Genomic DNA, 12,065 nt, shown 5'->3' on the forward strand with positions numbered 1-12,065 from the left:
ATTACAAATAGTATTTATCTATCGTATGCAGTTATACAAAGGGATAAGTGTATATAGTACTTATTTAGAATTTTCTTTCTCTTATAATTTTTTAAACTTAATTTTGAAGCCCTCCCACACAATTTTCAGTTTTATTTTTTTTTTGCAAACACAGATTCTCTTATTTCTGTCAACTGAAAAAAAAGTTCCTTCTTGTTTTCATTTGTACATCATACTTTCATTTGTACCTGATAGAATCGTGTGCTAAAACTTGTATGTTATGGTATTTCTATTTTCCCAGAGACTTTATCCCTGTAGTATTTACTATTTTTATTTCATTGTTCTTATATATTTTTTCTTTATCAGAATAATTTATCTGATTCCTATGCTTTTAATGCACTATGCCCTAGATTATTTTGCAGTTGGAAATATGATGTTTTCATGTGTCTTAGTGAACAATTTTTCCCTATATAGAATCCATAATTGCCCTTGGTGGCCCATTTCAGAATTTTCAATGTTCAGTTCTTCTTTCCTGTTGTTTGTCTATCCCAACGGTGTCTAGTCACATGTTAGTCTTTCCCAAACTTTAAGTCGGAGGATCCAAAATCCCCTGATCCTTTCCTTATGGAAGATTTTTTTCTACCTTCTCCTTAATCATGGACATTTTAGTGAATAGCAACAACAACTCAAAAATAAACAATATGTTAATACTATTTCATAGTATTTAATGCGTTTCTGTTTCTTCAGTTAAGTAGAGATGATAAAATTTTACTAACCTTTCCAGGATCCCACTCTTGAGTTTTTGTCTGAAGCTGTAGAAGCTCATAAGTTAATTCCAAATTTCCTAATTCTGGTTTGGGAAATCCAGGTAGTACATTATGTAACTGAAAACCAAATAGCTCCAACCAACTTCCAATGTCTGTGAGACAAAAATTAAAGAAAAAAATTTAAAAGGTCATACTTTACAACCTTTGTGGAAAATTTAAAAGGTACCCTCTCTTGCCTTTAATATGTTTAACCAATGAAAAGTTAGAGATAAAACTCCTTATATCACCCATTCTAAAATATGTGATTCTCTTTCTGTAGGGAAACCTTTTATTTCATGGATAAACCTTTTATTTCATGGAGATAGATTCATTTTGCTGCACTGAAATTCTTAATGTGTTAGTAATATTAAGGCCACAAGAGCTGTGATGCTATATTTATTTGATGCAACAGAATCCTGAATTTTTGTTTTATGAAATTATTTGTGTAAGCCTTTAAGAGTGAAGACTAAAAACCGAAATCTTAAAAGGAAAGGAAAATGTGCTTGAATGTAAAAGCAATATGTTTTATGCAGTTTTTCTCACTCTAGAAGCCTAAGAAAGAGAGCGATTGCACAACTTGTGGGCTAACTGGCAGGAAGAGGAAGCATATTTACAAAGGCATTGAGATTATGTGATAAACAGCACGGAGTTATCTCTTTACTTTAAAGTTTTACACCATTTAAATACCTGTGGTATACTTTGCAACATCTTGAATTTTGCCAACTGGGTAGTTATTTTCAAAGGAGTAGAGGTTGAATGGTTTAGGAAGGAAGTTCAACTGTTTCCATATGTGATGATTAGGTGTCGTCCATCTACCAGCAATGACATCATAATCTCTTTGCCCCAGGTGTACTAATTTAGTAAGGAAATCATAAAGTCCTCCATGAAAACCAATCATGACCTGAAAGTCAGGATAAGTGTCATGGTAGATATCTCCATAAGGTGTGTACAATATCTCTTTTATCACCTGACCTCGACTGCTGAACACGGCTAGTGGGGTGCCTGTATTATCACAGGCTACATAATATTCTTCACCACTGCTTAACTCCATGGCAATAAGGTGACCTTGAAGATCATAATATAGAGATGTAATCTCTGAACTTGTGTGGTTGTACAAATGAGTAACTCTTATGGGATTGGCAAGGTCTGCATAAAAGAACTGGAGGTGCTGCCCTAGGCTGGACTTACTGGCAACCCGTCGCCCAAGCCCATCATAATAATACTGCACACTCCAGCCAGAAGCCTTATTGTAGGCTTTCTGCAGCAGACCATTAGAATTATATTCAAAGATGTCACTTCCCCTTTGCCTCAGAAAGCCATCTTCATCCATTTTATACTGAATTTCTCCTAGTCTGGTGATGCGATCTCGGAGGTCATATCGGAGAGGAGTAAGACGAGCACTGTTCCCATGGCTTAAGAGGTTGATATTGCCATTCAGATCATAACTATAACGCCACTGGGTTTTGTCATTTACAGAAACAGTTTGAAGTTGCCCATCAGCATCGTATTCATAGAAGTATCTTGTTATATTGGCATCTACTCCTATTCTTATATCACATATTACCATACGGCCCATATTATCATATTGAATAGTCATCCAGTAGGCAATTGCCTTTAGGATTTCATATTGGACTTCAATGACTTGTCCATTGGCACTGAAGATCTTGGTGTGCTTCATCACTGTAGTAGTGATGACCTGATTTAAATCATAATTAATCACACTGAATTTTCCAAACTGTTCTGTTCTACCAGAGACATCAATATATCGGTACAGGTCTATGGGCAAAGGAGTTTCATTTATCACAGCTTGCATGCTGGTGACACGGAAGTTGTTGTAGCTGTAGTCAAACCGAGCATTCACAAGACCTTCTTCACTGAATCGGAAAATCTGGCGTCCAATAAGAGGTCCTGAAAAAATCAAAATCAAAATAGTGAGAACAAAGCTAGATGCTTAATGTTGAGCAATCAGAAAGGTCTAGTGTTATTTTTTAAAAATATTGATGCTTTTACTTTCAAAATAAAATATTAGAGATTGACCTCTGATATCTAATGCCTGGGCATATCATTCCGTAATATATATTCTCATAGTTGTGGTCACCAAATTTGAAAAAAATTTAAAATACTCATTATAATTATAGAATAATTTAATTATAAGACATATCTAAGTAATAACCCATCCACTAGCTAAGGTGAGGAAACTGATGTTATAAACATGCTTTCTTTTTATAATCACTGACAAAAATACTTTCAATTCATTTAAAATGTGTTACAAACTCAGGGGCTCAGGTTTTTTAACTGGATTTGGGCATTTTAATAAACTCCAAGAATGAAATATAATCAAAAGTTCTGACTTTTGAATATAACTTGCCATCAACTGAGGCTTATAGAGGTTACGTAGGACTTGAGCTCATTTTAGTTAGACTTATATCTTGCAGCTGCATCTTTGGGAGGATTTCGTGGTGAGTAGGAACAGTTTCACAGATAGTCTAGGTACTTAGATCTCAACTTTCTTGAGAGCTGGGAGAAAAAAAGAAAAATGCACTGTATGTTTTTAATCAACTTTCATGTACCTTGTAATATGTTTTTAATTATCAATGGAAAATACTTTGAAAACTAAAGTGGAAATTTGTTGGATTCAATGTCTGTAGGTTAACATTTCCATTTCAGACTGTGCGCAGCAAAAATCTCATAAGAAAATGTGATGTGGTGTATATATCACCACTCTTTCATAACAAACCTGTTTGCCTGTATCTGATTGTGCAAATAAAGCCATCGTGCATCAGGTGTATTGTCTTAACCACTCCAGAAGACTCTTCATATGTTAATGTGACCTGAGTGGTATCATAGAGAATTTCAGACAGCCTTGCTTGCTTGGTGTACTTGTATAAAACTCTGCGTCCTGTCCCCAGATGCAGGGTCTGTAGTAGTCGGCCATCTCGACTATAGTCCTGGATAAAAGAAGTGCTACTGTCTGGTGGGGTGTAGATGTTCCGGTAGTAGCCCACCGAAAGCATGGTTTGTAAGCTGTGGCGCACCATACTAGGCATGGTGACTGAGAGCAGACAATCCGATTGGTCATACTCAAAGATGTAGCGCCGCTGGCTATGTAACAGAAGCATCACAGACTGAAATGAGACAAAGGCAAAGTAGCATAAAATGTACCACTGAAGTAAAGGAGATTAAAATTCATGTTCATCCATTCAACACAAATTTATCAAGGACTTACTATGTGCCAGACATTGTGGTAAAACCTAGTGGATACAGTAGTGGTCAATAATGGTGTCTATCCTCATGGAACTTACAGTTTAATAGAGGAGGAAGACAAGTACCCAAGCCATTTCAATATAGTGTGAAATGTGTTATGACAGGGAAAGAACAGGGTGCTTTCAGGATACAGTGGAAGAGCAGCTAACTCAGACTTAGGAGGTCAGGGAAGGCTCCCTGGAGAAAGTGACATCTGAACCGAGACCCAAAAGGTGATTAGGGGTTGGCCAGGTGAAGGCAAGGAAGCAGGTGTGATGTAGTAGGAAGAGAGTACTCCTGACAGAGAGCACAACATTGTGAGGGTCCGGATAAGAAGGAGAGCATGGCTTTTTCAGAGAATGAGAGGAATTTTGTGTGGCTAGAGCATCGTGTGTTGGGGTGAAGGTGGTAGTGAAGGGTAAGAGATGAAGTCATCTAAGTAGGCTGGGTCTAGGTCATGCTGGGCTTTCTAAGCCATGCTAAGGAATTTGGACTTAAATATGCTAGCAACAGGGAACCACTGAAAGCAAGATGAAGGACAGGGAGTTTGCACAGTTGGGAGAAACAATGAAGTCCATATTCTAGAAAATTCAATGTAGAGATGGATTGAAGGGAGGTTAATGGAGGGCAGAGCATACCACGTATTAAGTTATGGTCACCAAAATGTACTTATTGCCTTCATGTGGTAGATGTCTTCCTGAAAAGTTGTATATAAAATATTATTATGGCTTCACAATTCATGCTCTAAACTATATTAGGGTAACATGCCATTAAAAGTAGAGAATCTTCTGGTTATGCAAGCCATCTCCCCAACCTGATCTGTATTTCAGAAAGGTATTTTTTGAAGTGTAATGCCTTGCATATATCAGTGTTTCAATGATATTGGTTTACTTTATGTTAATCTTAAATCTAGACATAAAAAGAGCACTGTTTTAGGAAGGACTTAATCTTATTTCTAATTGAACAGCATTTAAATTTCATCTTTTAATAAAAATAAATATTACTCATTCCTGGAAATTCTGATTTAACTCCCCAATGAAGCTTTACCCATCCCTTATTGAGTGTCACCTTACAAAGCAAAAAGACTTAGTTAAACTTTCTTTTCTGAAATTTCTGTTATGAAAACAATAGGTATATTTTAATTTTCTAAATATAAATTACATATTTAAGAATATAAATTACAGAAACACATATAATGTACATTTAAGTCTTCAAAACTGCATATCCTCCCTACCCTTCTGAGAATTATTGATTTTGAATCATATATCAGTACTGTGAAGTCAAAGCCAGTGTTTATTTGTTCGTTTACTCATCCCTTCTTTCTTTTCCACCAAGTATTCTGTAGAGGGAGACAGAGTTTGGGTGGAAACCCTGTCACCTTATCACCTGAAGACAACCTGCAGCTCTGAAAACCCCACTGAACAGAGGGTAGGAGACTCGGCACTCTCGTGTGTGCATGACAACATGAAGGGAGAACGTCCTCCCTGACCAAGGCAGAACTCAACAGAACCTGAGGGGAACTGGTGGAAAATGTCTTTAAATCATCTCTATGCTGAAAGTCAGATTTCTCAGCTCCTTTCACTCTCTTTTGTCCATTGGCCATGAATAAATGACATCTATCACTTGTGACATAGCCCAGAGACAATCACACATTATCTAGTACCAGCCTGCTGGGGCCATGCCTTTTACAGTCCCTTACCAGCCTTGCCAAACATTTATAGCATATCACCATTGTGTTCTCTCCCGTACTCTCATCCTCCATGCTGTAGTCAACCACTGCCTGACCCTGTTACTAGGTGGTGCTGATGCTGCGCTTTCTCAAAAACTCCCTAGTTTATTTTAAAGTTTTCTGTCAATGGCAAGGATGTGGATGACATGATTAGAAATCTTGTGAATGTAACAGTTGTGTTACCAGAATACCATTTCGCTCTTACTTGGCTGCTTTTTCACTTTGGGTGGGCATTATCAATTTGTTCAAAAACAATGTTTATGGGTCCATCCAATACCTACCATGCTGCTACAGGATAAAAAGCTATTCCTTATTAGTCCAAACAATAGAATGAGTGAGTTTTTATTTTTTTAAGGTGATTGGGAGATCTTAAAAGAGATCATTGTAAAGAAGAAGAAAAAAAAGAACAATCAAGGCTGTATACTCATTTGAACAAGAATTAGAAATGAGATGGTAGAAATTTGAAAAGGTAAGGCATAGAATTATCACCAGATGGCAGTGTGGAGCCACCTGAAAGCTCAAGTCAAAGGCATTCTGTACCTCCAGGCTGCCTATGAAAATTTCAGCCTCCAAGAGGCAATTTTGTGTAAATGTATCAAACTAAAGCATCTTATCAAATGATTATAACATATATTTAAATTAATTTTTAAAACGAAGTTCTTAAAAGTTACTTTAAGAAAATGAAAGATTTACATTTACTATAATACAAAATTTTAGCCTCACAAGTCTTCGAAATGCAATTAGCTCAGAGAAGTCTCATAAATCAAGATAGAGAATTAATGGCCACACAAAGAAAATATAAGAAACAATAATTGATTTTCAATAGAGAAGAGATCATTTAAGCAACTTCAGCTATTACTTAAATAACTATTTTTCTCCTAATTACTACAAGCTATCGTACATGAAAATGATACTTGTAACTTTCACCAGTCTAGAAGAAGCTAAACAATTTTTACATCTGCACGTTAAGGTGAAATATCTGCTGTTTCTTTTTAATATATCTTGATACAGAACCGGCAAGCAAATTTACAGAGGTAATACCAGAAGTATTTCGTGGTATCAAAGGTATGCATTTTACCAATTAAAAAATGGGCAGAAGACCTGAACAGATATTTCTCCAAAGAGGAAATAGAGATGGCCAATAGACAAAGTCACTAATCATCAGAGAAATGCAAATTAAAACCACAATGAGATATTATCTTACACCCATCAGAATGGCTATCATCAATAAATCAAAGAACAACAAGTGTTGGTGAAGATGTGGAGAAAAGGGAACCCTCATACACTATTGGTGGTTTTGCAAAATGGTACAGCTGTTACAGAAAACAGTCTAGAAGTTTCTCAAAAAATTAAAAATGTGTATATCTTTTGATCTAGCAATTGCACTTCTGGGTATTTATCCAAAGAAAATGAAAACAATAATTTGTAAAGATTTATGTGCCCCTATGTTCATGGCAGCACAATTTATAATAGCTAAGATATGGAAGCAACCTAAATGTCCATCAGCAGATGATTGGATAAAGAAGTTAAGGTTCATATATACAATGGAATATTACTCAGCCATTAAAAAAATGAAATCCTACTATTTATAACAACATGGATGGTTCTAGAGATTATTATGCTGAGTGAAATAAGTCAGATAGAGAAATAAATACCATATGATATCACTCATATGTGGAATTTAAGAAACAAAAAGAATAAACTAATCAAAAACAGACTCACAAATATAGAGAACAACCTGGAGACAGCCAGAAGGGAGTAGGGTTGGGGAACTGGGATAATGGAGTGAGAGGTTAAAGAAGTACAAATTAGTAGTTGATAGGTGATCATGGGGATGGGGAGCACAGCCTAGGGAATGCAATTATTATTAATGTAATGGCTAGGTGGATAGCCAGAGGAGAGAAAGAGCAATTAGGGGAATCATTTTGTAAACTGTAAACATGTCTAACCAATGTATGGCATACTTTAAACTAATAATAAAATAAAATTTTAAAAAAATGAAGGGATTAAGAAGTACAAATTGGTAGTTATAAAATAGTCATAGGGATGTAAAATACAGAATAGGGAATCTAGTTAATGATAATATAATAATGTATAGTACCAGGTGCATACTAGACTAATCGAGGGATCATTCTGTAAATTATATAAATGTCTAATTACTGTGCTGTACATCTGAAACTAAAATAAAATAATATTGAATGTCAACTGTAATTGAAAAATAAAAAATAATAAATATGTAAATAAATAAAAAGCATACATTTTAAAGTTTGAAAATTCTTATTTTAAAACATACTGTAAGAGCCAGCCTCTTGGTTCTTGCTCTTCCCCAGACATAGTGAAACATGTGTCAGAAAAGATCATGGTGAAAAAAAGGACTAAACTAAGCAGAGGAGGACACAGAACTTCATCAATTCACTGGAAAAGTTACAGTAAATTAGATTTTGCAAATTCAATATTCTTTTCTTTTTTTCTAGAATGATAATTTCAAAGATATTTAATTTCCTCCACTCTTTTCCCTCCCTTCCTTCTTTCCATTCTTTCCTGTTTTAATTATTTACCTTCAAGTGGCAGGAAGTGCTAGCATTTAAATTCTCAACTTTAAAATAAATACTATAATGCACTATTTAAATGGAAAGAAACTAACGTTTTTTGAAAGACTAGACATACTGGGTGCTTTATATCAAGTTTTTTCATTTAATCATCAAATTTATTCTGTGAATTAGTTATTATCACTGGTAATAACAGTGCTGTTAAAATCAATTTAGGATAAATGATTTTTGGAAAGTATAGACCATTCATAATTATGTGTTTTGTAGGTTCTGAGTTTTGCATAATAGGATTGCTTAAGTCAAGGGCTACTTTTTAAATTAGAGAACAAATTAATTGTGAAACCAAGAAAGGGACAAAAATCATCTAAAAAGCACAAGTGATTTGGCTTGTCTCACTGGTCAGGAAACTAGTTTTTGGAAGTCAATGGGGCTTTTCTTGATACATTATTCTGGGTAAATAAGGTCTTATTTCTGTCCATTGCAGACACTGATAGTCTCACAGAGTTTTCTTTGTTTAGTTTTAAAAGTATCATTGCCAACTAACTTTCTGTTGCAAAAAGAACTTATGTGAAGTTTGGTTCACATGATTCTTTTCTCAAGTGATTTTGATGAAATAATCTGCTAATTCAGAAAAGAGAAACAATAAAATTGCTTCAGAGCCTACTAACTGTGTGCAGGGATGAAATGTAAGTTTTCAATAGACTCTTTTGTTATTGTATAGATATGGTCAAAAGGGAAAGTCTTCTGAGAATCAGATGTGACTGTCTATAAGCAATTAGACCAGAGTATGGTGCTAATGAGGTTGCGGTTATTAGTGCAAACCCATGCACACATGCACACTCCTAAAGAGAGCTGGCTACTTCACAAGCCACATGTGGGACCTTTGAAAGGAGAGGTGCAAACCTATCCTCATTCCTGGAAAAACAAATCAGCCTATATTCAACTAATAATCAATGGCATTTTTTTTCATATGAAGGTCATAATTATATATTTGAAGAAACATATGAAAGTTGGCTTTGCCTACGTAAACATACAATCAAATATTTAGATTCTGTTAATATTGTAAGAAGTTTAGCACTTTGTGAACATTAGTCATATGATTTTGCCAATCATTCTTTTTTTTAATTAATTAATTTTTTATGGTGACATTGGTTCACAAAATCCAATAAGTTTCAGCTGTAACTTTAACAGTAAGGCATATATACATTTACACTGTGTGTTCACCTCCCACAGTTAGATTTCTTTCTGTCACCACATATTTGATCCACTTAAACCCGTCTACCTTCCCCCTCCTTACTACCCTCTGGTAACCATTAGTCTATTGTCCATGTTCATGAGTCTCCGTTTGTTCTGTTCATTTGTTGCTTTTAGGTTTATATCCCACATATAAGTGATATCATGTGATTTTCAACTTTCTCTGTCTGGCTTATTTCGCTTAGCATGATTATCTCGAGTTCCATCCACGTTGTCACAAATGATAGTATTTCATCTCTTCTTATGGCTGAGTAATATTCCATTGTATGTGTGTGTGTGTATGTGTGTGTGTGTGTGTGTGTGTGTGTGTGTGTGACTGCTTCTGTAGCCAATCATCTATCTTAGGACACGTTGGTTGCTTCCATATCCTGGCCACTGTGAATAGTGCTGCTATGAACATCGGTGTGCAAGTATCTTTTCGGATATGGGTTTTCAAGTCTTTGGAGTAAATATCCAGTAGGGGGATTGCTGGATCGGATGGTAGATCAATTCTTACTTTTATGAGGAAACTCCATGCTGTTTCCCATAGTGGCTGTACCAATTTGCAGTCCCACCAGCAGCATATATATGAGGGTTCCTTTCTCTCTGCATTCTCTCCAACATTTGTTATAACTTGTCCTGCTGATTATAGGTATTCTAACAGGTATGTGATGGTATCTCATTGTGGTTTTGATTTGCATTTCCCTAATAGCTAGTGATGTTGAGCATCTTTTCATATGTTTGTTGGCCATATGTATGTCCTCTAGGGAGAAGTTTCTGTTCTGATCCTCTGCCCATTTTTTGATTGGATTTTTGTTGTTGTTGTTGTTGAGTCATATGAGTTCTTTGTATATTGTGGTTAATAGGCCCTTATTCGATATGTTGCTTGAAAATATATTTTCCCATTTGGATGGTTGCCTCTTTACCTTGTTGATGATTTCTTTTGCTGATCAGAAGCTTTTTAGTTTGATGTAGTCCCATTCATTTACTTTACCTTTTACTTCCCTTGCCTTTGAGGTCAAATTCTTAAAATCCTCTTTAAGTCCAAGGTCCTTGAGTTCCTATGTTTTCTTCTATGCATTTTATTGTTTCCAGTCTTATATCCATGTCCTTAATCCATTTTGAGTTAATTTTGATGTGTGGTGATAGACAACAGTCTAGTATCATTCTTTTGCAGGTGGCCTTCCAGTTTTTCCAGCATCATTTTGAAGAGGCTTTCCTTTCTCCACTGTATGTTTTCGGCTTTTTGTTCAAAAGTTATTTGCCCATATAAATGTGGGTTTATTTCTGGACTCTCGATTCTGTTCCACTGGTTCATGTCTGTTTTGCTGCCAATACCATGTTGTTTTGATGACTGTTGCTTTGTAGTATAATTTGAAGTCGAGCAGAGTGATGCCTCTAGCCTCATTCATTTTTCTTAGGATGGCTTTGGAAATTTGCTGTCTTTTGTGCTCCCATACAAATCTAATGATTTTTTTGTTCTATTTCTTTTAAAAAGCCAATGGGATTTTGATGGGGATTCCTAATACTTTAGGTAATATGATCATTTTAACTATGTTATTTCTTCCAATTCAAGAACACGTAAAATCTTTCCATTTCTTTGTATCTTCTTTGATTTCTTTTAATAGAGCCTTGTAATCTTCATTATATAGGTCCTTGACATGTTTCGTTCAATTTATTCCCAGGTATTTTATTCTTTTTGTTGCAATTGCAAAGGGAATTATTTTTTCCACTTCTTTTTCTGACACTTAATTATTAGAGTATAAAAAAGCTATGGAGTTTTGAACATCGATTTTGTATCCAGAAACTTTACTGTATTTGCATATTGATTCTAGTAGTGTTCCTGTGGAGTCTTTAGGATTTTCTATATAGAGAATCATGTCATCCACAAATGGTGACAAATAGTGAGAGTTTGATTTCTTCATTTCCTAAATGGATGCCTTTTATACTTTTCTCTTGCCTGATTCCACTTGCTAGGACATGCAATATTATATTTAATAATAGTGGCGATAGTGGAGAGCCTTGCCATGTTCCCGATCTTGGAAGGTTTTTAGCTTTTCACCTTAATGTTGGCTGAGGGTTTGTCATAGATGGCCTTTATTATGTTAAGGTACTTTCCTTCTAACTGATTTTGTTAAGTGTTTTGATCATAAATGGATGCTGTATCTCATTGAAGGCTTTTTCTGCATCTCTTGATATGATCATATGATTCTTATTTTTAAATTTGTTTATATGGTGTATCACATTAATTGGTTTATTTATGTTGAACCATCCCTGTACCCCTGGGATGAAGACCACTTGATTGTGGCGTATAATCTTTTTAATATGTTGCTGTATTTGGTTCGCTAGTATCTTATTTAGAATTTTTGCACCTGTGTTCATGAGGGATATTGGTCTGTAGTATTCTTTTTTTGTGTTATCTTTATCAGGTTGTGGTATAAGTGTAATATTGGCCTCATAAAATGAGTTGAGAGGTATTGCTTCCTCTTTGAGTTTTTGGAAGAGTTTGAGGAGAATAAGTATTAC

The 12,065-nt window shown here is 35.2% G+C and overlaps 1 protein-coding gene across 6 annotated transcripts in view; it reads right to left on the reverse strand.

Moving 5' to 3' along the window:
• TENM1 (teneurin transmembrane protein 1) overlaps window positions 1–12,065 on the reverse strand; it is a 995,735-nt gene that overhangs the window by 3,811 nt on the left and 979,859 nt on the right. For all 6 annotated transcript variants that reach the window (XM_036227172.1, XM_036227175.1, XM_036227174.1 and 3 more), the window contains 3 exons: window positions 3,523–3,910; window positions 1,473–2,693; window positions 756–898 (listed from right to left, as the gene is read on the reverse strand). In XM_036227172.1, coding sequence (XP_036083065.1) covers window positions 756–898; window positions 1,473–2,693; window positions 3,523–3,910 — 1,752 coding nt within the window. The remainder of the gene's footprint in view (window positions 1–755; window positions 899–1,472; window positions 2,694–3,522; window positions 3,911–12,065) is intronic.

This window comes from Rousettus aegyptiacus, unplaced genomic scaffold, assembly GCF_014176215.1.
Source record: "Rousettus aegyptiacus isolate mRouAeg1 unplaced genomic scaffold, mRouAeg1.p scaffold_m13_p_9, whole genome shotgun sequence".
NCBI lineage: Eukaryota > Metazoa > Chordata > Mammalia > Chiroptera > Pteropodidae > Rousettus > Rousettus aegyptiacus.